The 26,802-nt window shown below is 37.7% G+C and overlaps 1 protein-coding gene across 10 annotated transcripts in view; it reads left to right on the plus strand.

Annotated features, from left to right (window-relative positions):
* The window catches only part of HMG20A (high mobility group 20A), a 46,164-nt gene that overhangs the window by 7,738 nt on the left and 11,624 nt on the right, over positions 1-26,802 (plus strand). For 4 of the 10 annotated variants that reach the window (XM_075160454.1, XM_075160455.1, XM_075160456.1 and 1 more), the window contains 5 exons: positions 18,161-18,253; positions 20,384-20,531; positions 21,953-22,168; positions 25,260-25,392; positions 25,773-25,804. In XM_075160454.1, coding sequence (XP_075016555.1) covers positions 18,165-18,253; positions 20,384-20,531; positions 21,953-22,168; positions 25,260-25,392; positions 25,773-25,804 — 618 coding nt within the window. In that variant the 5' untranslated portion in view covers positions 18,161-18,164. Of the gene's footprint in view, positions 1-12,187; positions 12,311-14,981; positions 15,122-18,160; positions 18,254-20,383; positions 20,532-21,952; positions 22,169-25,259; positions 25,393-25,772; positions 25,805-26,802 lie in introns of those variants that run through there. The other 6 variants (XM_075160458.1, XM_075160459.1, XM_075160460.1 and 3 more) reach the window with 4 other exon arrangements.

The raw sequence follows: 26,802 nt of genomic DNA on the forward strand, positions 1-26,802 counted from the left end.
TGCAATAAGTATCCCTTGTTAGAACAAATGAATCAGAATTTGTGGAATTCAAGTTCTGTTTCCAGAGTCATGGGAAAGAATCTTAGCTTTCGTCAGGAGAATAAATGTTGAGCTTTAGATTGGAAAGAAAAAAAAAAAACCTGAGAATGTCAAGTCAGCTTATAAGATAATCCTAATTTTTTCTGGTAATCATATTTCCTCCCACTTATGACTATTTTGGGGCCCTCAGTTACTGGAATAGTTTTAAACGTTCTTCATTTCTGACACCACTAGAATTTTAGTGAAAGCGCTGAATCTCAGGCTATAGGGTTATAGAAATGTGAGTCGCTAACTCTTGGCTGTGCTACTTGCATCCCTTTTTCTTCTGCCAGCTGCAATGCTTGTTGGATCCTTTGCTGAGCCATTTCACCCTTTAATCTGGCATAAACTAATTTGATAAATGAACTAAAAGCTATTCTGTTTCTTTACATGCTGAAACTCATGACTTGTCCAGTGAACAGAGGTGCCAGGCTGAAGATGGTGGGATATGAGTAGTTAGATAGGCTTAGGCTGCCATAAAACTGCAGCCTTAGGCAGTGGAGAGCTATTGTCTGCACCTGCTAGCACTTGGCGTATCTTCATGCAGGCAGACGACCTTTCTGAATGCTTCTCCTGATGTCCTGAAAACTCTACAACAGGCTGCTAGCAGAATGAGTCCCAACAAGTTATCTTTGGTGATTGGGGGTGGCTCATGTAGCCTAATATGACCATTTACCACGCATGGAAGTGGGAGGTTCCAAACACATTATTTTTTTAATAAGCTCTGGTATTTATTTGAGCCCACAGAGTCCTTTTGGCTATGTACCTCAGCTGGTAGATGATACCCAGCTTCCTCTCTTCCCTGCCATTCTCCCAAAGGGGAAGAGTTAGGGAGTTAGAGTAGCTCTATGAGAAGTCCAGTAAGTCGTGGAGACTGCCATAACCAGGTGAGAAAGGAGGGAGAAAGACCTTCCTCCCTCTGCAGCAGTGAGCTATTACTCTGTAACCTATCCTTAAATCTAGGTTGTATCAAAATATGCAAATCTTGAGAAAGAGGCCTGAAAATTGTGTTCATCTAATGCTCAACTTATGCCACCAGTATTTTGCCAGTTTCCCATTCTGCTTCATCAGTTGACAGTAGTGTATAAATCGTTGTGTGACATTATTAGGATTCTGTAAACTGTTCACTAACACCAAAGACTTAGTTGAAACGTGGAAGCACAAATCATATTTTTGTTTTAAGCTCCGAGTATAGGAAAAAGAAAGGCAGAAAAAAGCTTCTGAATCATATTAGTTTGTGATCCCTGGCTTTTTAAATGTCAATTTAAAGTCACAAATAGTGCCTGATTCATCCTGCTTTCTGAAATTTGATGTCTTTGAACAAAATGGCATAAATTTAAAACTTCTTGGTTACTTGGGGAGAGGTAATGTGACAACTGCTTTTTCAATAGTTGTGGTTTACTAACCTGGTTTAGCTTTTTGTTTTTAAAGACTGTACTCCAGCAAACCAGACTTTATATTTGATCACATTTAAACTAGTATACCTCAGGACAGGTATAGGCAGGGGAAGGCCTCCTTGGAAGCAGTGGAAAGAGGTATTGGAGATGACTGGATAATTCAGCTGAACATTAGCATTTAGTGAAGCTCTGAGCAACTAAGTCTTCGGTATAAGAACAGATGAGTCTAACAGGCAAGGTAGTAATACATGTCTTCTGCAGCTGGCACTACTACAGCTACCTTTGGAATTCAGAATGGGTTGCTAGCATAGTGGAAAAAGATCCGAGCCTGAAAACGAGGCATATTTTCAGTCCTAAAAATGAATGCAGGTCCTACATTTGTTTAACTTCTTGAAAGGATACATTTATCAAATAGCAACTTAATCAGAATTTATTGATATAGGTTCTTAGCTTATAGGGTCCAACCTGCAAAAGCATAACAAAATCTAAGTGGCTGCTACTGTAGAAAGTTGTACAAATTTACTGTGTGCATAACTACCGCGTGGGACAACTGATATAGTGATGCTTCTCTTACTGTCAGTCTTTAAAACAAGGGTGGGTAACCATTATGTAGATTTGAATTCCTCTTTGTGTTTCTTTTTTTTACAGAGGATAGGTGACTGATGCTAAATGGGTCAGTCTGGGTGATCACAATCATCCCCTTTAGCCTGTGTATGTACTGTAGCTTTCCAGACAGGAAATAAGCTTTTTTAGTTCTAGCCCAGGAAACTTTCAAGAAAGTACAAAAATCTTGCAAGTATTTGTATTAAACTAACCAAAGTGGTCTTTGTCTTGACGTAAGATTTGATTTGATTGTTCATCTGTTTACATTTGGATATAAAAAGCTATAGAATTAATAACTGCAAGTTAAATTTAGACTGTGTAACTTTACGTGAATTGTTTTGAATGAGTAGTGATATGAAAATCATCTTAATATCAAAGATATTTTCCTTACTTGAGAAACCTTTTCTGTTAATATCGTCTTAACCTTATAAAAACTTAAAATTCATTACAAGTATGAAAAAATGTGAGTTCTGTTATAGATGGGTTACTTGCATTTCCTTTATAGGAAAATGCTTTAAATGTTTGGGTTTTTTTTTTAGGCAAGTTACTTGCATAATTTTATTGCCAATTGTAAAAACATACATTCTGTCTCAATGCCCAATACATTTCAACAAAGTATTTCTCAAGAGAATTACAGAAAAGACATTTATCAGAAGGGTTTGCAAAGCATGCAGAAAATAACAGATTACAAGAAACTTTCCAAGGTGTTCCTAAAGTTTGTTCTTGCATTGCTGTTATGTGGAAGAGTATTGTAAGTATTGATATGCAAATAAGCACACACAAAGGGTTTAAATTTTTATAGTGAAGAAGAGTGGGAAGATGGGGAATTTCAAATGCATAGTAAAGGCTAGAAACTTTAAAAAAAATCTAACTTCAGCTTTTATCTCTGTGTCTTTATATTACAGACTTGTGGGAATTATGTTTAGAAAAATGTTTTTTCTTTATTGATGCACAATTCTTTATTCTCAAGTCTGAGGTCAGTAATGTTTGTCAGATAAGTGTTTATAATTGACTTTTTATGGAGAGATTTAAATAGTGCTGTATAGATGTAGGAACTTACTGGTCTATAGCTCTATTGCATGGTTGGGTTTTTTCCTTCCAGCTTGTGTGAATATGGATCAGTGACTGACCTATAGAAGACTCTGGGCAAGTGATGAGGCAGGGTTGTGATAATGCAGCCTTGCAGTAATATATTAACTGAAAGTTATCATGAAAAAGGTACACTAGTTTGTCATATGCAGATAAATTTTACTCAAATGAGTTGTCAGTTTACAATAGGAAATGTATCTGTCATACCTCCATTTTTGAGACTTGTATAAGTGTCTCTGGTTCCGAACTTGCTTGGTAGCATCTCACTACTGAGGATGTATTTGTATACCATTGTAATTAAAAAGACAGAAATTTGAACAATTGGAAGTTTTTGCAGATCAGAGAACAAGTTTCCTGGCATTTGCTGTGGCTTTCTACTGCTAAATAACTTGGTGCTTAAAAGATAAATGAAATGCAAAGTAATCACCCCAAAGAAGCTAGACAGTACATCAGCAAAAGCTGACGAGGAATTAAAATGGCAATTTATTTGAAGGAATAGAGAAGAAACGACAAATTAGTGAAATAGTTGACAAATCAGTTGCTTTTTGGATGTTGAATGTGTAGGAGGGGTTGTAAGTCTATTGTGTTAAATACTGCAGTGACAAACCATGATTTGTAACTGCCTTTGAGAAATTCAAAGACTATGGGAGGCTTGTTGAAACCCGTAAGGAGATGGTGCCATGTGAGAAGAAGGTGATGGAGTTGAAAGAAATTGTATTGATGAGAGGACGCAGAGAGGTTGATAAGATCTAATTTTTAAAGCCATAGAGAGAAATTAAGGCATCAGATGCCAGTTCTCATTGTAAAAATGAATTTGTCTCTCTCTAAGTGATGTTGCCTCTACAATCACTAGCTGAAGCTAGTGTGCCTCTAGCCTTCATTGTAGAATTAAATGACCACTTTGAGGTTACAGTATGGTCAAGCAGCTCATTCTTGAAGGAATCAAGAGACCTGAATATTCCCTGGGTTCTTTCTACCAGTGAGTTCTCTAGCAAGTTTTTTGCTTGTCTCTGCTCTGATTTTTGTGACCTTTCTCTCATACAGATAGACCCACCTGCAAACATAACAGCTCCCAGCCTCACTCCTGGCAGCAGTCACTCTTAAGTCTGAACTGCTGTACTTGTAGTAAGGAGGAAATACTTGGTTATTCAGGTAGGGCTTGCATATTGCTGTGAAGGTGGTTGCATGGTACTAGTGGCATGAGTGTTAGTTTGTGAACTTTAATCTAACTTTGGCACAGAATGTCTCTTCAATTTTTCATATAGTGGAGACTTCATTTCTTTTCAGATTTAAACCCCTATTTTCATGCAAATAATAGTATGTCCTCTGTAGTCTAGAAGTGAGAACTTATCTTTTGCTTATAAACAATGAAGAGCTTGATGTTACAGTATCTTCTTGGTCCCTCAGTTGTCTGTCCCTATTATTTTGTGAAAGTGTATGCAGTTCATTATGCTGTGTCCTCCACTTGAAGGACAGAATATATTGAACAAGTGGACTAATTAGCGGAGTGGCAAGCGTAGCAGCCCCAAGCTAAGCTTTTCATTTGAAGAAGAGAAAAAACCTGCTTAAAGCTGCTACTAAATTAAACCTACTTGAAATCACTGAAAGTTGGGTTCTGTGTCGTGAGCCTCACACATAACTCCTCTCTGAAATGACAACTTGCCATTGTTTTTTACAATTTGTTTGAATTGGGGTAAATACTGCTTGTTGTACTCAGAGTTGAGAGTAAGTCTGAGCTTAATACAAAGGGTGAGAGAATCTTTGTAGGGGCAGTATAATATTGGAAGTCCAGTTCTAGCTTCAGTAATTGGAGAGAAGATCCTGGGTTCCTTGCTAAGGTTGCTCTCGATGGATTTTTCTAGTTAATAGGTGAATAAAGTGAAAACTTTCCATCTCTGTTCTGGTGGTAGAGGAAAGAATTGTCTTTTTATTCTGATACTCCTCTATTCCTGTGGCCATTGTAAGGAATTTTTTCAACTGCTTCTATGTCCTGTCTTCTATTCATCACTGTCTCTGTCCTGAGAATAAACAGTGCTTATCTCTTCAGCTGTTGGTAGCCTTCCTAACAAAAAAAAAGCAGTGAGGGCATTTGCTGGTTTACTTCTGTGTTGACCAGAAGCTTTGAGTCGGACAGTCTACCATGGTAATGTCTGCCATAAAGATGACCTTAATTTTGGTTTTGAGTAGGTGTTGGGACCAGATGACCTCCAGCAGTTCCTTCTAGTCTAAAGCAGTCTTTGAATCATTAAATGTGAATGATGCAAGAGATGTATTTCTTGATTTATGGAAGTGGGATTAATTCAATATAGCAGAAAATGTGGACTTTCTCACATTGTTTCCTTTTTGTTCCTCCACAACTGGGCAGGAACAGCCAACAAAGAAAACATGGTGACTAGACACATGCCTTGCTCATTAATGCTTTGCTGGGTGGATCTTAGTCAGCAAAGCCAGCTGGAATCTGCAGATTTTTTGTATGTTTAGAAGATATTTACATATAAAATGTGTGATTATCAGGTGATGTTAGGAAATGTTACTGAGAAAGGCATTTTAAATAGGAATACAAACAAGTTCATGGTGATTAACACATGGATACTTGAGTAGAGGAAAATTTCAGTGTGAAGTAGATGAATGTTTCTGCTTCTTAATTGAACTGTTAGCTGTAAATGAAACATTCTCCAGTTGTACAAAAAATACAATTTTTACAAGCTGAGATTTCAAACAGTCTTTCCTAATCAGCTTGATTACTTGGTATAGTTTCAAATAATAGGCTTCTCCTTTTATTTGTCTTTTACATTTTAAACTCCAAGTACCTAGGCATATTATGCTGTGGATTGGAGATACTAAGTAGTGTCTGGTGCAGTAGTGTTTCTGGTCTCTCAGGACTCTCTATTTACACATTGCAACCTGCTCTTAGAGGTTTACTTATTGCTGTTCCTTGTCAGGAAGCAATAGGAGAGGTGACTAGCCTGTTTTGAGAACTATGTACTTGTTGCTGAAGAATCAGTGTGTGCTACTTATGGCAGCCAGGTGAGGGTTACTTAAAGGTTTACTTACTTAAGAGTTACTTAAGGGTTTCTTCTGGAGTGGATATTTTATCATGAAAAACAACGCTCAGTTGAGATGTGAACTGAACCTGCTGGATTCTTTTTAGTGAGCTTAGCATGGAGCTTTGGAATGCCATGGGCATATTTTGTCTGCAGTTAAACATAGATGACCCTTTCTAGAGGTCAGGAAACAGTTCCAGGGTGGGAATTAGCTGTTTTGGGAGACTGTTACAGTCCAGGAACGCCAAGCTTCCATTACTGTAATAAATGTTTTATCTCAGGAAGTCTGTAAGCTCAAATATGATTGTTAAAGTTTTCATAAAAGCTGAATACTTTCTGCTTTTAAAAATGTAATGTTTAAAAAGCAATGTCATGCTCTTTTGAATTTGTTCTGGGAGAGGTGGGGAAGAGTAAAATAAAAATGAATGCTTTTTCAGAGGAGCCTTTTTTAAATGAAAAGGGAGTGCTGGTGACTGAAAAGACAGTTGTCTAACTGAAAAGCCCTTGAGCTAACTTTCAGGATTAAATGTGGTAATGGATCCTCAGGTAATCTGTGTACTCACTTATAACAGGCTGCAAAAGGTAACCAAGAAAAGTAAGTTTCCTGAATTTGCAGCACTATGCCTGCATTTCTGTTGTAAAATGTTTAGGTTCCACAAATCAAAAAAGACAGAATATTGCCTAAACTCTTGTTTTCCACCCGTTTGCTTTGTCTGTTTCTGATCAAGGCAATGAACTTTGGATTATGAGGTTATACTGAGGTGAAATCTATGTTGTAGCCCTTCTGAAAATACAAATATTTTTCCATTTTCCCACTATTTAATGTTGTGTAAACCAGAGTGTTACTGACCTTTTGTCAAGGATCATGCAGACTTTAGTTCCTATTTCTCTTTGCAATAAGAGTTGTATAATGCGTATTCAAGTCAGATTCTCTCAACCACGACTAGATGTCTGAAACTAAGCCATGACTAACAGTTAGTTGAGATGCCCAAAATAAAAGGGTTAAGATTGGTAGCATTTTAAAGACTGTTTTGGAAGTTTACTTGTATTCTTAGCTCTTAGAGATTTTGTATATGACCTTCTTTAAACCAGCTATGCCTCTTTACCCATATATAGGGGTGTTGGGATAATATTTATGCTTTAGCTCAGAGGAACCATATTTACTTAACAAATATATATAGAAATGAAATCATCAAAAGGCAATGTAAAAGCAGTATAAATCTTCGGTGTTTGCTAAATACGGTAAATACTCAAACCTGAATGCGAAATATCTTTCAGAACGTTTATAACTAAACATGAATTAGGACTCTTTTCAAACATGAGCGCTTGAGATTTTGTGTTTTACATGCGAGATCTCCATTCTTGTGTCTGTTCAGTCTTCAGCCTGTTTGAGAAGATTTATATTATCTTTTAGGACTAAATTTATTGTGTACGTAGATCAACTCTATTTTGCTGAGCTTGTGCATGTTTCCCATCTGCAGTTCCTTGTTTCCAGCATCTGAGGAGAAGCTGTGGAAGAGGGAAGTTGGAAGAGCAGGTTATTGTAGGTCTTAGCCACACTTTTCCCAGGTTCTTGTTTGCTATTTGGCTCCAAGCTCTAGGCAGTGATGCTCTGCTCTTAGTCACTATTTTCCCCTGGCTTCTTTTGACTTCTTGCCTATGATATGACAGGATAGACACAAAGAAGAGATTGCAGCATCAGTAAGACAGTAGGAAGAAGTTAGCCATGTCCTCGCAGCAATTTATTCAGGCCACTGGAAGTGGCTTGGGGATCAGATGAAATATTGCAAATGTTTACCTCTTGTTTTGAGCACTCAGCCTAGGATATTTAGGCATGCTGCAGGCGTGGCTTCTTTCTTTTCTATCCTACTTCACTGCAAAATTAAGTATTTTCATTATGTATGCCACAGATGTTCCAGAAATGTGCTCTCTACCTGCCTCTTCCCACACCTCACACACATCTCTGGATGTCTGATTTATTGCTTAAAACTGGAGAGCAGTAAGACTGCTCCAGTAGGTTTATGCCATTGTTTCTTTCCCTTGTTTTCCATTCATGACGCTAAATAGCATGATTTCCTGTTGCTTTTGGAGGATGAAGATGAGGATAGATAAAGCTTTATTCTAACTTGTCTACATTCTGCTGTGGATATAAGTTAATTCTTTTATGGAGCCATGGAGGTATCTGGGTTCTTGTATGATTTTAAAATTTCTGTGTGCTTTCCCTTTTGGTGGTGAGAGAGGAATCCTGGTATGTGCCTATTAAGAGCATATAGTTACAGTCTTTTTTCTATTTCCCTAAAATTTTTTGTTCATGTTTTGGGTGTAGTCTTTTCCTGTAGTATTTATCTTTACACATTTCATCTGTGGCCTCAGACAACTTTAAAATTTTGTTAGCACTGGTCAAGGGAGCTATCTGCTGCTCCAGTAGAGAGGATGCTTTGGCAGGATTGTGCTGTCATTTCTATTTCTGTGGGTGGTGTTTGTTTTGTGGTTTTTTTTTTTTTTTAATTTTTATGAATCCAGACAAGGTTCTGTAACTGGTGTCCACTGATATCTTGATACTTGCTTGAACCTCATGTCTGTTCTTTTGTGCTTGTTTTCCTTATTTGTTTTTCCATCAGTCTGTTTCTGAGGTCTATACAATTTTTATCCTGTGATGCCAATGATATGATGTGTGCGAAACAATCCCAAATTAAAGAGTGTTAGAAGAGCTTTGGCTGAAAAGGGATTTTGGTGCACTTCATGCAGTATACATCCAAACTTTCATTTCTGATATGTATTTATCTATTATCAGAGAGTTTTAAGAACAGATTAGAAACAAACAGTCCAATCCAGATCTTCATTATTCTTGCTATTAGAAAGAATTTGCTAGTATCAGTTCTGTTGATCTTCTAAAGGGAAAGAAATAGCAGATCAGAGTGTTTATATACCTATTATTTTGCAGAACTAAGGCTATCTAAAAATTGTGATTTTTTCTAAACGACGGGTTTTTGTTTGCTCAAACTCATTTGTTTTATGTTGGAATAGTGCAAGGCAACAGCAAGAAAATGAGAGCAAAAATGTATGGAAGCTGGCACGTCATATTTTTTCTAAAGATGGGTCTTTTCTGAAAACAGAATTAGTTGCCTGTTTTGTGTGAGAATCACTGACTCTTCCCACACTTCATTTCCTCTAACCTTTGTCCCTGTACCCATATCAGTGCATTTGAAATATCCAGTTCCATGCTGCCTTTGTGCCTCTTGAGGTCAAAGTAGATGCTTTTGTGTTGGGTCATGAAGCCTGTGGTGAGTCATTCTTTTAAGTATATACTCAGTCTCTTTTTCAGTATATTCTCACACCCAAAGTATTCAACCCCATATTCTGTAAAATGGTCAGTAATGACTTGTTTTGGTGGGTATGTGCATGAGAAATTCCAATCTGTATTCCTCTGTGGCAGCAGCCAGAGTTTCCTCTCCTAGAATTTAAGTGAGCTAGGAGTATATGCTGTACTTCCCTCACAACTTTTGTGATGAATAAGGCTTTGAGAGAGAGCGAGCAGAAGTGCTAAAATACCTTTAAAACAACTTTTCAATCTTAGCAGGTGTATCCACTCTTCAATTATTTTATTTTCAAATATGTAACTTTTTATTTCACTGGCCAGTCACAATCAGGATTCCTTGACATTCAGAGTTCTCTCTAGTTCAGAATACTTGTTTGGTATTTTAAATCAAAGTAGTCCTCAAGCATTAATTAATACTGTTTCCTGTTTCACTTCTGTGATGCTGGTAAATGTTAGAGCTGGGCAAACACCATGGAAAAACTTCAGTCTGTTCATTTACATTTTTTAATAAACTGCTTTGCTCATGGCACTTCTATGTTTGCATTCCACAAACAGTGAAATGATTGAGTCTTACTGACATAAATGATCAGAGGAACTGAACTTTAATTTTGAAGGAAAGTAACCATTTACTTACTGATGGGGAAGCTAAAAAGGATCTGGTAAAGTCTTGGATGATTTATAATCACTGTGGTTTCAGAGAAGCGTCTGTGCTCTAGGCATGGTTTGTGTCCATTACAGCGTTGGTGGCTGTGGGTTTTTTATGGAGTATCCCTTTTGCCTTGTTAATGTAAAAGTAGCTATTGGAAAACTTTGTCCTGTGAAATATGAAGTCCTCAGATCCTAGAGAAATTTTCAAATGACAGAGCAGGTAGAGGTAAACTGAATTGCCTATGGAAATTCAGAGGAGGTTTTTACGAACAAATTACAAAAGCCAGTGCCATCCCTGGTAGTCAAATAGTGGACTTACCTTAGGTAGAGTGATTAATTAAAATAAAAAATTCTCAAGATTTATTTCAATACTTACTTTTTGTCATCTGAATGGTTTATGTTTTCTGATGTGAGATCTATAACACGAGGATTAAATTAATTTTGCAGAGTTGTATATGTTAGTGGTATTATTTTAAGTGGCATCTCATACTATCAATAAGAAAGTTAATTCAGAATAAAATGAACTATCCTAATCCGTAGATGCTTAATACCTGCAATGAAGAGGCTGGATAACAAAGCCTTCCCTCTCGGTACCTGTACCACAGTTACTGATTTTAGCTGTCTAGGGGTGGATAGCACAACTAACTGTACAGTCATCTCATTGTGGGGTTTTGTTTTTCCTTGAGTGATCTAAAAAGCTTGTTTATTGCTGATGCAAAATTTCTTTCATGTATTTGAAGGGAGAAGGGACTTCAGTGTGAAGCTGTTATTGCTTTTGTCTGCAAAGTTGAGTATATACCTTTCCTATGTGAATAAGGGGTTAAATTCCAGAAAACAGGAGGATTTTATATATATATGAGATGTCTTGTATATGCCCTATCCTAATGCATTTATATAAATAAGAGTAGAATATAGAATTTAACACTTGTGGTTTTTAAAAATACATTTTTGCAGATGTTTGGCAGCTGTTACTTAGGTTTGAGTATTAATAGCTTTGTTAGTGTTTGCCACAAAGATCCAAATAAGCTAAGCATAAACCAAGCTTTACATTTTTCCCTTCTTTCCTTAAGCTGCTTGGAAATGCAGTGGAACTCTGGAATTTTTTTCTGCAAGTCTTTATTTTGGTCTCTAGTGTTTCTCTGTTTTTACTGGCAAGAAGTAAAAATAAAAGCAGTTAGCTGTTCTCTGGTATATACTTTCTGGTCTGACAGAAAAACCTTCATCCCATTAGGTTTGGCTTACAGTTTTCCTGAAGCCACAAAGGCCTTTGTCTAATGAGTTGCCTGTAGGGAAAAAGTCAAACCTGATTTTTGCAGTCAAGGATGTTGGATAATATGCTTCTGCTCCAGTTTGATGGAAGAAAATGCTGCTGTCAAGAGAGAATCCGAACTTCCTCTAACAGCTCCAAAAGCATTGTGGTTTTAATTGGAGATGTTGCTTCAGTTTTCTTTCGGATATTCTGGCTACGTGTGGACAGACAGAGGAAGTGATGATCCTACGTTTTTTTCTTCTCAATAAATCATCTGAGTTTAAATTATTCATGTTTTGAAGTGCTTGGATTCTGATGCTTAGATAAGGAATACTGCGATTCTTCTGTGACGTAGCAGAGGATTATTTTTTTTAATCTGTTATTCTCTGAATGGTAAGGTTTAGAGCTATTTGTTCTGGCAAAGAAGGATGAGCAACTTCAGGAATAAGAAGTATGGAAGAAAAATCCTCCACTCAGCAGTAACGTTTCTAAAACTAGAGCTGGCAATGAGGTTATTGGAACTCCTGCAGTGTTTTATAATTGGGCTGCAAGCTGGACTTCTGAAGCTGACTTCATATTTAAATATACTTAGCTGTAATAAAGATGTATTTATAACCTTACCTTTTAATTGGGTGACTAAATAGTTTAGTAATTATTGATTTTTTTTTTTAAATTTTATTTTTTGCTTAAGATCATCTGATATGATGTAGTCATTGAAAAGGCAACATTGCTAAGGACTCTTTTCACCCTTCTTTTCCAGTGTTCAGGGCCATCTTAAGACTCCATGTGGCCTTGGGATGAGTAAGAAGTTGGTCTGCATTTGACAGTGACGTATTGCGTGACCAGACCTGTGCAGACACTGTAGAGTCCAGCCTCATTTCACGTATGTTGTGAATCACTTTATACAAGCAAAGCAAGTTACATTTTGTGGAAGCAATGAACATTTTGGAGAGCGTACAGTAATTGCTTTGCTTTGGGTCTGGAAGAGACTGTTTCTTCATCTGGGGTGAGCCATGAGACAGCAGTGCACAGTGTTACAGAAGAATGGCTGCTTGTAGCTTGCATTGTTGTAGCAGTCTGGCCAGAACATGTTCTACTCTGACTCTCGTCTCCTTTGAAAAATAAGAATGCAAATGTGCTACACTGAGGTGGTCTGCTAGATAAAATTGTTTCATTGCACGTTTTAGATGGCATCTTTGCTGTTTGAGTAAAATGATCTGCTTCCTTGAAGAAAAGGTTGACTGACAAGTTTTACCCTTCATTTATTGCATAAATAAAAGGCTCTTAAAAAAAAATTACACTTTAGGTTATGCATCACCCATGTGTTTAGGTCTGCTGCCCCATAATAGCATCGTTAACAATGGAACCTAGTAATGATGTTATGGAAAAGTCAGTCATTTTGTCTAGCCCCTATCATGGATTTGTTCTCACCTGTGATTTTACAACTACCTTCTTTTAGCTTTTCCTTTCTAGTGTACAGATGTGACTAGAAATTAGATCATATGGTAGCTTTCAGTCTACCCAAAATACAACTCAACTACTTCATCTTTCCTACTAGAATAACGTTATAATTATATGGCATTCCTACAGAAGTTAGTGTGAGAAGTTTATTTAAACTATACTTCTGTTTTTGAAAGGTATTTGATTGCCTACTGTTTGATTCTTCCCTGTGTATTGCTGTGTGTAGTAGCACTTAGGTCTTTATGCTGTATAAGTTCTTCTTTCATTTCCCACCTAATATGCCAAACCATGTTGGTATACTCTAGTATTAAGTATGATCTCTCATTGCATGCAAGTGAAGTGTCCAGCTAGAAAATTTAAAGTTACACAATACTGTTGTAGATTTTCTGGACCATGAAGCGTTTGCTTTTGCTGAGAGATGAGGGAAGGGAGGGAAAGAAAAATAAATTAAGCCAGTTATTTGGTGGCTTAGGATAGTGTAGAATCTTCTCTAGGCTCATAAAGAGGTTTAACTAACACTAGTGTAGGTGACTAATGGATCTTTGGAAATCTTATCAATGTTTAAACATTGAGAGCATGGAACAGTAGGAAACTTGTTCTTCATTGGTATTTTTCTTGGTCTCATCTTGGATTTTTGCACAAAATACTGCTTTGTTTTCTGGAGGTCAAGCTTGCAGTCTTCCTCCTTGATCCTTGTACTTGCTTTTTTTTGCTTTTGATTTTTTATCCTTTTTAAATATCAGTTGGTAGTGCACCCCAAACCAGATATCCAAAAACTCTTCCAGCCTCTGTAGGTCAGGTTGTTACTGCTGTTCCACAATTGACCAATGTTATGCTGGATGTAGGAAATGTAAGGGGAAAAAACCCCTAAATCTCAGGTTCCTGTGGAGTCTGCACTTGGGAGTAAAATCAGTGCACGGGAGAGACTGGAGTGATTGGAACTAAAGTAAAGTCAGAAAAATGTACTCCTGTCTGTATCGGCTTATTGATAGTAGAGTGGGAGGTATATGTCTCCTGCTGGCACTCTGAGAACAGTGTTTCTGGTTGAGCAGTATTGTGCTTAAAATGGAAGCAAAATCTCTATGGAAACTCCAAGTGGTGGTAAGATTGAGCATTACAGTTTTGGTTTGGCTGCAGTCTTTGCTCCACCCTGCAAAAGTTGTAAAGGAAATATAATTGAGTACATGCTGGATCTTCCAGAACTGATCTATCCCAAAATAAATCATGATTCTTCAAGCACTTTATCAAATGCTGCTGTTAATAAATAAATCAGTCTTTCTGTATTCTGCTTAGCTGGTTGCTTCCTTGAGCCAATACAACTAGTAGTGTAGCAGTACAGTGATCTCAGAGCTGCTCTGGTTTGAATTAGTTTTATCTGAAGGTGGTGCTTACTTGCATTGAATTGTAGTGCTTGTAAAGGTTTAGAGTTTAACATAAATTTCAGTTTTATTTTTGCATTTGGGTAGACATAGTTAAAAAATTAAAATTGGATATATGTGTTAGCCATTAAAAAAGTAAGAGTACATTGTTTCTTGTGCCTTGAATTTAGTCAAATATGTCTCGTTAGGCGCTTTAGCCAGAATTAAATTGACAAAGCTGCACAAATATTCAGAACAAATCTAGATGGGACTTGCCAACTGTCCTTTTCAAGTCCTGTGAATTCTGCAAAGGCTCAAGTTTGAGAAGCAGCAATTCCCTTCCTTCCCCATTACTGTTCTTTTCCTCAGGTTTTTGTTTTGCCCATTTTGTTACATCCCTGAAATGAATATGTAGCTCTGCAGTGGGGTTGAAACTAGTGGATAGTGGCTTTGAAGCAAAGGTGTGGGACAGTTATCCACGAAAAATGTGACTGAAAGACTTGTGTAGGCTGCCATCCGTTCCCAATGAGCTTTTGGGAAACTGTCTTGTTTTCTTGCTTTCTGGAATAGATTAGAATCCATTGTAAATTCACTGATGTTAAATTTTCTTTAGGACATGGCTCAGTATCAACTGACAGAGTATCTAAAGCATATGATTAAAAAAAAAAAAATTAAAGAATGAAGCGTGTGTTCTCCCAGCTTCCTGTGTTTGTGTTCTGTTTATGTGTTGTTAAGGTTGATGTCCGGCTGCCTCCCCACAGTTTGAAAGCAAGCTTAGACTCTACTGCTGCTGACTAGGTCCAGATGTGAACAGACATATTGGGATCTGCTGAGAAGGTCACAGTGGGCATGAGGGACAGAAGCACTTGGTAATGGTATGTTCAGATGCAGAGGATGTGTATTCTTTTAAGGCATGTGTGGGAGTGCTAAGTGCCAGTAGATTGAGGTGGTGAGGCCAAGAAGAGGTTCTTGACCCCAAGAAGGCTGCTGGAGGTGCCTAGACAGCAAAGCAAGCTATTTTATTTTTTCAGACATGCATAAAGCTTTTCATATTATATATATTAAAATAAATTTGCAAGGTTTTGGTCTAATTGCTTAAGCTTCTTTTTTTGAAGTTATTAATTTAGGACTTTTCGCTGACAAAACTAAAAGATTGTGTAACATAAAGCAAAACTTCATTACTCTCTTACTTGACAACTGCATGAAGCAATTTATGTTGTATATTTAGTAGCTGTGCTTAAACAGCTTTCTGGGCATCAGTGAAGAGCTCATTCTTCAAATCTGTTGAATTTTCAGATTTTCTTGTAATACATAAAGTCCCAACCTTGATGTAGATTCTTTTCTATGTGTGAGGCAGTACTGTTTGTGCTTTCTTCTTTAAGAATTAAAATCCTATATGTTCCACCGGAGTATCTCGCCACTTTTCCTAAAAGCATTGTATTATTTGAGTTTTCTTCCTTTTCATGTCAGAGATGCTAGTATTTGAAAGAAAGCATAATGTAGAGTTCCGGTTCAGAGAACTGCAGATGTTGCTTGGAAGGGACATCTGGAGGTCATCTTAGTCCAGCCTCCCACTCAAAGCAGGACTGTTGCCAACACTAGTTTAGGTCAGTTACAGCTTTGTGTAACTGAGCATTTAAAATCTGCAAGGATAGACTCCACTGCCGCCTCTCTGGAACCTGTTCACAAGTGTTGCACTGCCATCCTGGTGTCCAGTCTGAATGTGCAAAGCCAATATAACTACTGAGAGTTTGGTTCTGTCATCTCTGCTACTTCCGTCAGGTAGCTTTAGGCTCCTATAAGGTTTGCCCTTAGCCTCCTCTGCCAGACTGAGCAAGCCCAGTTTTCTCAACATCCCTTACCAGGTCAGGTGCTCTAGGCCCCTGACCATCTTGGCAGCCCTTTGCTGGACGGTCTCCAGCTTTGCCACATCTCTCTTGCAGCTGAGGCCCCAAAACTATACTCAGTTCGTGGTTTATAATGGTAGAGCAGGAATTAGATTTCTTCATTCCTGGTTGAGTCTTTCCTATACATGAGTAAAGGATGTTTCTCTGCTAGAGGTCAATGTCTGTACCACCTAGAAGCAGTCTGCTTAGCTTTAATTACTTTCTAAATAAGGAATCAGAATGATGGGATTCTTAAGGATGATCTAAGGATCTCAACAGTTGGAAAAGCAGAAGAGAAAAGGGTGAATGTCATCTGAAAAATGAGAGAAGATAACTACTCTTCTTTCTTGCATTTTCCTTCTGTATAGTCGTCTTTGGAAACTTAAATGAACTTCATTATGGAAATTAGATTGACACAATGTCTGTTGCATGGAGACCTTCAACTGATCTACTGTGAGCATTCACTGAACATTTGCTTAACTGAACAAATTGGAGACTTACCAGAGATTCATTTATCAGTTAACATCTGTAGTAGCTTGTGAAGGTGTAGAGCTGTTGCTAAAGGGAGTAGATATTGTTACATTTTCAAAGGGAGGCATGAAATGAATAGAGCAGAGCTCACGATCTCAAAACAATGTCAGATGTATGATTACACTCTTGGTTCCTGAGAATAGCCTTTTGACTCCTTTGACCAATTTTAACCAAATATAGCTGTGGAGTAAATGTCTCTCACATCCAAAGTCCTTTGAGTAGGAGCACAGTTCTCACCCGTTTGGGTGGCCTGCTGTATTCACTGCTTTGTTGGCACAAGTTTTGTGCCATATCAGATGTAGTACTTGTGATAGGGATCTGCAAGTGATAGAAGATGCAAGAAACGGTGTCGTTACTTTTGTTTGTAGAAGACCTTTACCTGTGGAACTGGGGTGGGGGAAAACACGTATAATATTAAAAACATGGAGCAGGATTTTCTCTCGGATCACTTTGATTTCAGCGCTGAGTGGAAAGCATACCAATCCAGGAGAAAGCAGCACAAGATTATAACTCATATCAGTCCCTCCAAGCTTAAAGCCCAAGTATACCAGCTGAAAGGGATAGCAATACTCAAGTTGAATAACTGCTAGCTCATCAAAGGTGACTTCTAAACTGAAGGAACAGGAAGTTAACTAGTATGCCCCTTTTAAAATGGGCTGAAACTGCAACTTGTAATTGTAGAGTGAGTTTGTTAAGGCTTTTGATTTTGGGATTTTTTTTTTCCCTACAATACAACAGTTCCGTATTTTAGTAAGAAAGGGGATGAATAAGTTTAATTAGTCCTTGGATTTCTTATCTCACATCAAATTCCCATGGCAGGCTACAAGGATACAAAAGAAGCTAATTCTAACTTGGGATCAGTTTGTATTGAATGAGAGTATGTTGTCCCGTAAACTGCTTGCTTCTGTAACTGTTCTATGGGAGTTGAAGCTTAAAATAATCTAGCTAACATTGCTGTGTTCTCTTACTTAACAATAACACTCAACTACATGCATAGATATATTGTGAAAACGTGGACAAAGAATTATCAAATACAATCTTAATTTGAAACTTCAGGGGGGACCTAGTTTCAGTTTTCTTTTGGGGTCAACACAGAAACCTCTGTGGTGAGGGTGTGCAGTTGAGGATGAACAGGAAGGTGGATTGGAAGAGTAGGATCTATGTACCTATGGACCGAGTATGATGAATTAAAATTTTTCTCAAGAGATAAAATAGAATGCTACAGTGTGATTTCCAGCAACACTGTGGCATTGGCACAGGGCTCAGTTAAGAGAGAAACTCTGAATTGAAGCATCATTTATGATCTTTCTTCTCTGATCTTAAGCACAGCTACCTATAAGATCTGTCCTGAGGCCAACCAGCTATGACTGGCCAATTGTTTTATGGGGCAAAAAAATCTGTGGTATGTTGTGATGTTTAAACTGAAGTGCTGCTGAAGGGAAACAATGAGATAATTAACTTACCTTTTTTGCCTTTTTTTTTTTTTTTTTTAACCAGAGGTATGGAGAATTTAGTGGCTGGCTCCAACCTTCCTCCGCTTTTTGCAGATGAAGATGGATCTAAGGAAGGTAGTGAAATTACTGTAACTGGGTAAGCAACTACTTCTTTTTAAACTTCAGCTGATAAGTACTATCTCTAGACTTGCCAGGGAAACTGTTTCAGTGGGAAGAGGGCATTCTAAGTAATTGGAAAAAAACCAAATAAAACCAACAAAAATAAATCCTGCAACACTCCCTTGGCCTTGATAGAACATCACAGGACTCTATTTAGGAGAAACCAGGGCTTTTCTGAACTGATGGAAATGATCACTTTTTAAACTTTTTTAACTTTTAAAACTTTTTTTAACATCTCTTATCTTTAAAAGTTTGCTTCCCTAGGATTTTAGTTGTTAAGACAGATTTAGACAGCATGATGGAGGCAGAGAGGGAGGGTGTATCTGTTGGCTACAGTGGTCCCTGCTAAGTAAATCATTTCAATTAAAGATATAATATTCATCACTGGTCTCTGAAAATCACTGAGAAACTGATGTCTTTCATTTCTGTCAAACTGACTCTGCTTTTACAGACTGAAACAATGGCCTCTTTTAAAATCACAATGACAAAAGAAGTTGTCTTTTAGGAATAGATAGGATTCTTGCTGTGTTTTGATATGTGAAGTTTCTTTTCTGTTTTGTAAAGCACCAAGCAATAAAATTCAGACTTTGCAGGTAGGTAAAGCCCTGTAAAAATGCATGTGGACACATTTACTCCAAGCAGGTCTGAATTTGGATTTACATATCTGGGACTTCAAACTTGCTGGTGCCAAATGAGGTACATATTCAAGCTAGGTTTGTGTTTAAGAGGTATTAATGTATTGAATGTGCTTTTATCAGCTTTCCCTGCAAATGGATAGATCACATTGAAATTTTTCCTGTATGTGTAGTTTAGAAAGCTTCCCTGCTAAGGGGTAACGGATGGAAAGCTGAAATATTCTTCAAACCATAACAGTGATTCTAAGAAACTGTATTGTTCTGTTTTCTTTTTGATGCATACCAAATGTAATTAACTTACAGGAGCATGTACACTTTTTTCCTTTTCTCCCTCTCTAATTGTTAGTAATATGAACTCAATCTGATATCTGAAAGTCAGGCATGGATCTCTCCAGCCCTTGTGTCTTTACCAGTAATTATGCCGCAATTGCTGATTATAATGAGTAATAAAAATATGCTGTTCTCTATTTAAAAACAAATTTTCCTGTAGGCATTCAACTAACAATTCTATTAATATATCTCAATTTTCTATAGCTGTATTCTACATTAACAGGAACAATTATTTTGAATATTTAAAATTCGGCATGCATGTAAGCAGCTGTAGATCTGCGTACATGAACAAAGTAGACTTGAAGCATACGCTGCTGTTATAGTAATTTTCATGAATGTAACTGGGCAAGGCCAAGTAATCTTTAGCCTGGCTCAAGAAGGGATTAGAATCTGAGATGAGTCCCAAAATCTTATATTAATTTGCCCACTGAGCACAGTGGTGAGAATGTTTATGGGGTTGTTGCCCCAAAATACGTGCTCATCTCTGTCTACCTACCTTCAGAAATGTTTCTGCATACTTGCTTTTTTTTTTGCCTCCAGACAGCTTGCCCTTTCTTGGAGTGAGGTTGATTGATACAGCTCTTGCAGCAAAATTAATTAGTGGCCATTCAGGAGCCTGTTGGCAGCTAGTCATGTGTGCTTTAAATACCCACATGTATCAACAGGAGATTATGTTGAATGAAGTTCAATCCAAAATCATACACAATCACAAACCTTTAAGTGTGTTTGTAGAGAAATATATTAAATGCATCCAGAAAGGTGTATATTGGTTGAAGACGAAACCGTTCATTTCAAATTCCTTATAGTATTTTTGAAGATTCATGCTTTCTGATTTCTGATCCAAATGTTTAATTGCTTGACAATTGTTTGTATAATCAAAAGCTTCACTAAAAATGAAACAAAATAACACTTTAAAAATCAAACTGTCTTTGAAAGTCTGTAGTAACTATGGTAGTTATAGCAGTTGCTTGGATGGAACAGCCAGTTCTTCAAAAATGACTCTTCAAAATCTTTTTTTTTCCTTGCTAGTGTAGGAACTGAATATATTTGCAACATTTTTGCATGTTTTAGAAGATTAGGGAGGAAGTGATTTAGCAATATGATGATTAAATTTTTTCTTTTGCTATTATGTGCTTTTTCAGATTAGCTCATTCTGAGAGTTCATTCAGTGGTGGAACTTCACAGTCTGTGAATAACCCAGATTTGGTGGAGGATTTGTCACAGGTTCAGCAGCTGCAAAATGAGTCCTCCAATACTGCTGAAAACACTGAGCAGAAGCCTGAGGAGGAGGTGAGATGAAATAATAGTGACTTCTCAATGAAGTAAAAGCATGGATCTTTGTCGTTATAGTTTATTTTACCTACTCAGATTTTTTTGGATAGGATCACAAATTTTCATCCATTTGCCATTTTCATCTTTTGATTCTCTCTAGTTTTCTCTTGTGTTGCACAACTGCACACAGATAGTCAAGGAAAGCTGGCAGTCCTAATGTACAGAGAACAGCACGCGTGTCTCTAGCTTAGCCAGCAGGGTCCACAGATTGGTGCTGTATTCAGTCTTCTTCTGAAGACTGAGTGTTCAACTGCCACAACTTATTTTCTCTCTTGTGAGTCAGGAAAGTGAGAGCATTGTACTCTTCTGGGGATAACTGATGTCTTTGAAAGCATTATGCTTACTGATTTAGACTATACCTTGTATATACTACTTTAGACTATACCATCCTGCACTGATTTTTGGTGACTAAATCATGAAGGAACTGAAGCTTGACAAGAAGGTAGTTCTGGTTTTTTTGAAAGATGCATTTGATATTCCTCCTTGTAGTTTGTCGTCAGCTGTGAGGTCCTTGTTTAATTAAGGAAATAGTAAAATTCCAGAAAGGAAATTGAAGCTAACATGATAGCAGAAACATGTTGATCTGGGGAGAGATTAGAAGTACTGAAATAGTTGTATGTACATAGCATAAGAAAATAGTGTTGTCCAGAGATTGCTATAGTAGTAGTATGAAGCCAAGAGGATGAGTGGTAATTATGTTATTCCTGTGAGCTCACAGCGTGCCATAGCAAATCTTACAATGTTCTCTCCTTTGGAGTTTGTTCATCTCTGTTGGAGGTGATTAGTGGGGAAAAAAACCTATAGAATAAATTAGAATAGAAAAGCCTATGTACTGTCCTTTCACCCACGTTTTGGGCACATAATGCACAAAGGCAAAAGATTTGGAAGGGGCAAAATAACTAGTTAACAATTTTTAACTAATACACAAAATCTCTCAAACGTGATATTGAGGCAAATGATGGGGCGGAAGGGTATGTGAGGGTGAGAATAATTTAAAAAAAAAAAAAAAAAAAAACCAAAAAAAACCCCCAAACAACTAACCAAGAAGAAAAATGTTTGCAGTTGCATTAGCTAGGATGATAATTTCATGGGTTATCAATCCTCATGGTTTTACAATCAGAAGTTGATGCAAATGTTATTTTATTGTCCCTGTGGACCAGGAGGTGCTGCAAACAACTTTTCACAATGAGACTTCTTTGGCTTTGCTTAGAGAAAAGTCAGGATTGCTCTAAAGTAAGGTTTGAAATTTACATCCATGGAGAGGATGTATTGCAGTGGCATACTCCTGATGAAAATGTTTGAGACATGAATGTTTATTCCTTCCAGAGGTGGTAATTCTTTTCCTTCAATCTGAATTTTCTTCCATTTTCATTTTGCAGCAGCAAAGAACTAAACGAGGAGGCTGGGCCAAAGGGAGAAAGAGGAAGAAGCCCCTTAGGGACACCAATGCCCCCAAATCCCCCCTCACAGGGTATGTGCGATTCATGAATGAGCGTAGGGAGCAGCTTCGAGCGAAGAGGCCTGAAGTCCCTTTCCCAGAGATCACCAGGATGCTGGGCAATGAATGGAGTAAACTGCCTCCTGAGGAGAAACGGGTACCATTAAACTCCCTTTTCCTTGTTGGATTATGATTACTGTTAAATGGGAATATTGTTGTTTAGTGAGGAAGTTAACATAGGCTTTTGATTAAAGTTGTGTTTAGGAATATATTTCAAAATAAGGGGCACAGGTTGTCCTCAAATAATGAACCCTGGTAGGGCCGTAGCATCTCATCCAGGTGTGACTTGAGGAGAACTGTATCCTCTAGGTAGTGCAAGAATATATTCAGAACGGCGGATTGCTCTAGCGAGACATCCCATGGTTTATGCGATTCATCTGGATGTAACTCTGTTGTACCTAACTCGGATACAGCTGAGACCTACCAGTTTCCAAGGCCAAAGCCACTGGAAGGGTGGGGCAGGCATTTATTCACTGTGGCTGAGGAGAACTTGGCAGGATTTTAGAGCTGCTTGAAGGAATTTGCAGTTCTGTTTATTTTACAAACTCATGAATGTATATAAACATCTGGTGTCTTAGAGTAAGACAAGCAGACCTGAAAGGACAGGTTACTGAAGGAGATGATTAACATGAATAAACTTTTAGACAATGTTTTAAAGTATTGCTAGCCCTAGAAAGAAAGTTGAGATCTGTATGATGGACAGGACAGTGAGAGTTACGTATTCTAGTTTCTACACACGTTACCTCAGGAAAAGGGCTTTTTTTCCACCTTTCAGTCAGAATGTGATGTCTTCTAATTGGGACTACTGTGGCCTTCTGCACTGTCTGATATGTGAATGAAGACCAAGGCAATGTTGGGTCTGATTCTTTAACTCCTTCTGGAGTGGACCAGAAGGAGTTATTGCTAATGGGTGTCTTACCATGCACACCTGATTGCCAATTGGAGATGACAGCAAAGCAGTAGTTGAATCACAGTGCAACTCGATGCTATCATATGAATTTATCAGGACTTTTAAGCTTTCGAAGATACTTCAAGGACAAAATAATACTTAAAAGCTTTTACGATGGCTGGATGAAAAATGGGACGCTGCAAAAAACAAGAGTTCCTTTTGTCAGTTTTTACTAAGCTTGTAGAATACAAGTTATATAGAGATATTATAAAATGGCGCATAGGCATAGTGTTTTAACCATAATGGAAAATGTGTGTCAAGGCAAAGCACTTGAATTGGTAACACATCTGTAGTGAGAATGATGTTGCTGTCTGCTGGGAGAGGGAGAAAAGAGAATAAGACATTCTGCCCTTCTACCCCCTGCCCTTAACATATTCTTTTCATGTCTGAGACAGATTATTTTTTTTTTTTAAACCTAGGAAAAAGGAGATTGATTTCAAATCTCTATTCTATGTGCTGCTTTTTAAATCTCCAGGGAATCTGTCTTTTTTTGAGTAAAGCTGTAAGTCTCTAACCTATAGCAGGTCAGGGAAAGACTGCTAAGCACTTCCTTCCCTTCAGTTTCTCCTGCCCTTTTTTATTAAGGCAGTGAAGGTCTCTGCTGCTTCAGAACCCATGTCTGTAATACAACAGCCTAAAATTCTTGTTGAAGCTGAGTAAGCTTGGTTTTGGTTAGCTAACAACTAAGAAGTCACTCTCCTGAAGCAAGCAGTGGAGTCATAGTATACTACTGCTGTGCAGGTTAGTGTCCCATAATCCAGGGGGAAAGCATGTCTGACATTCTGCTTTTGTGGCTGATCTCCAGCAATTAGCAAACTAGCTGTCTGATATAAAAGTTGAAGGGAAAGTCTCGCATTTCCCCTGTTCCAGCCCTGTAGTCTTGCTACTTCCCTTTTTATTTGGCGAGCATAAGGACAGGTCGGTTGAGCTGACTGGACTGACCAAATAGTGAGTCTCCCCCAGAAAAAGACCATTACTTCAGTCATAAAGCAAACACCCTAATAATCATTCTTCTTGTTATTCGTCTGTATGGGGAAATACCTAATGAGATATATAGATCTGCACTAGAAAACCTAGGACATCTACTTAGAGGTAGTGCAGCAGAACTCATTCCTATTGATTCAAAACAATCCATCCAAAACACAAGTTAAGGAGGAAAAACTTGTGTTGTTTTTAACGCAGTTACTGCACTTTTTCAGCAGCACATTGCTGGAGATGGAAGAGAAGACTTAACGTCTTATGGAAGAATACAATGTCTGAAGGCAACGCAAACTCAGCATCACCAAATTTGCACCCCAATCTAGAACGTTAACAGCGTCCTCAGCAGGGTCAAAACAATGTTGCAAATGATGGAATTTATAACTGTTATGTGTATTGTTGTGATGACTTAATAAAAATAAAAGGCATGCCAGGTGACTAAGAGTCACTTTGATTTAATACTTACTTCCATTGAATTTTAAACTCATTGGGGGAAAAAATTGGGAAGGCAACTTTTTTCTTGAAAGGATCCCATTAGTAAGTGTTGCAGTCACTCCTTTAATGGTTTTCAGTTCATCAGTTCCCCTAAGGAATGTTCCCCTAAGGAATTCTCCAGATCATTCCGTTATGCAGATGTGTGAAATATCTTCAGGCTAGAAAAAAAATGATTTCTTTTAACCTAAATGCAAATAGCTTAAATTGATATAATCTAGGCTCTTTTATCTTTATGCTACTCTTTTCCAATAGCCATGATGTTTTGTTCATCTCTCAGATGGGCAAAGTGTGCGGTTCTAGAATGGTAGTGCTTTTTGTATGTGGGGCATGAAAACAAGAGTGTCTTGGAACCCCACTGTTACAGATCTGAACCTTAAAGCATGATCTGTTAAGGCATTCTTGTTTGGTGGCATTTAATCCCGGCCATAGAAAGGCAATTCTTAAGTATTTGGTCTATAATGTGTAGGTAATATTCAGTTGAGTTGAGTAGCTTAGTAGCAGGTTACTTCTAGGTATAACAAAAAAAAGTTAACAGAATAGTGATTTGAATTTAAAAAAAGAGAGAGAGAAAAAGGGACACCAGAATACAGTAATTTTATCCAGAAATCTTATGCCTTTGCATCTCACATACATTCTCATTGTTTCTTCACTCCTTTCCTGTTTGCATAGGTGAAATGGATCAGCACTTCATCTGACAAGTTGTTTTTCTTCCCTTCCTCCTGAAGGGGAGGAAACTCCCTGAAACTCTTGGACTTTTTTGTTTCAGCGATACCTTGATGAAGCAGATAGAGATAAGGAGCGTTATATGCGGGAGCTGGAGCAGTATCAGAAGACTGAAGCCTACAAAGTCTTTAGCAGGAAAGCACAGGACAGACAAAAAGGCAAATCACACAGACAAGGTATTGAATGGGACAAAAATATGTGCCTAGCTAGAACAACAGAAGACTCACAGCTAGTCATGTAGCCTGGTACTCATTTAAAGCCTTTGATTTAAAGGCTTATTAAAAAGTGAATGTGTTCTTTCTATGGCATCTGCATCAGCTGTCTGTAAAGTGATTAGATTTGTGTAAATTTAACTATCTAGATTGTATTGGAGGATGTGCATTAAAAGCATCAAAGTTAGACACAGCTTCTATGTGACTTATTAGGAAAGCTGCGCAAGTTTTCTGTCTTAAACTGGTGTGTAATTATTGTTGTGTAACTGCTTTAATTCTTTGGTTCTTGTTTTCTCAAATCTTGTGTATTTTGGGGGATTTCTTGTTTGTTTCTTCTTTTTCAGATGGAGCAAGACAGCCAGCCCATGATCATGAGGTAAACCTTTTCATTCTACCCTTACCCTATCAGTGGGTAGATTTTCAGATGACAAAAGTTTCTAGTGAAATCAATAAAAAACAGTTTATGCCAGTTGAAGACCCTAATCAGAGGTTTAGAGTATGAATTCTTCCTCTTCCTATGCAGTTTTTGATCAAAAGTTAGAAACAACTGAGTACTCTTGTGCACACATTAGTATGATGAAAACTAAATTTAGTAAGTCTTGGACAGTTACAAGTGATCTAAGATAAGGTGGGAGTGTAGGGTACATTTAAAACATAGATCTGTTTTGTAATATTAAATAAATCAATGGGTACAAGTCAGTATAATTAAGCTTTTAAGTATCTGGTGTGTTAGAGGTTCAACCTGCAAAATTTTTACTTTGAAATTTTTCAAAGCATAGAATTTTAGTTATTATTTGGTAAGTAAACATCGAGGTAAAACTTAAAAATAGCTTGAGACCTGGATAAACGTTCTAAGTTAGCACCTTTAGGTTGCTGTTTTGAGGTACTGATTTTCTGCAGCAACATGAATGCTTGTGGCTTCCTTGAGAAGAAAATTGATAAAGTAACAAAATCATTGGGAAATCTCTGGCTTAAACCTCCTCCTGCCCCACCCCCCCACCATTGCATATGTAAATATTGGAAAAGAGTAATAATGTCTGGAGATAAGATGCCTATGCTTTAGTTGATGAGACATATCACAAATCTTGTGCATCCTGGCTGACTATGGTTTCTCTCCCCTTGAAGCGCTAAAACTTTCTCCAGTTGTATTACCTAGGGCCACAGAGCTTCTTTCATGGTTACCAATAAATTGCAAACAAAAAGCAATGAAAAATCTTGTTTATACACAGCCTCTTCCCTTGTAAGCAATAGGCCTTTCTGAAAGATCTGTTTTTCTTTGTGAGGTTTTTTGCCTTGGGAAAGCAATCAAGTTGCTTTTTAATGTGCTCATTACACTAGTGACAAGGCTGTGCACTGCTGAGGGGCAACTACTGG

This window comes from Calonectris borealis, chromosome 11 (assembly GCF_964195595.1).
Source record: "Calonectris borealis chromosome 11, bCalBor7.hap1.2, whole genome shotgun sequence".
In the NCBI taxonomy this organism is placed as follows: Eukaryota; Metazoa; Chordata; class Aves; order Procellariiformes; family Procellariidae; genus Calonectris; species Calonectris borealis.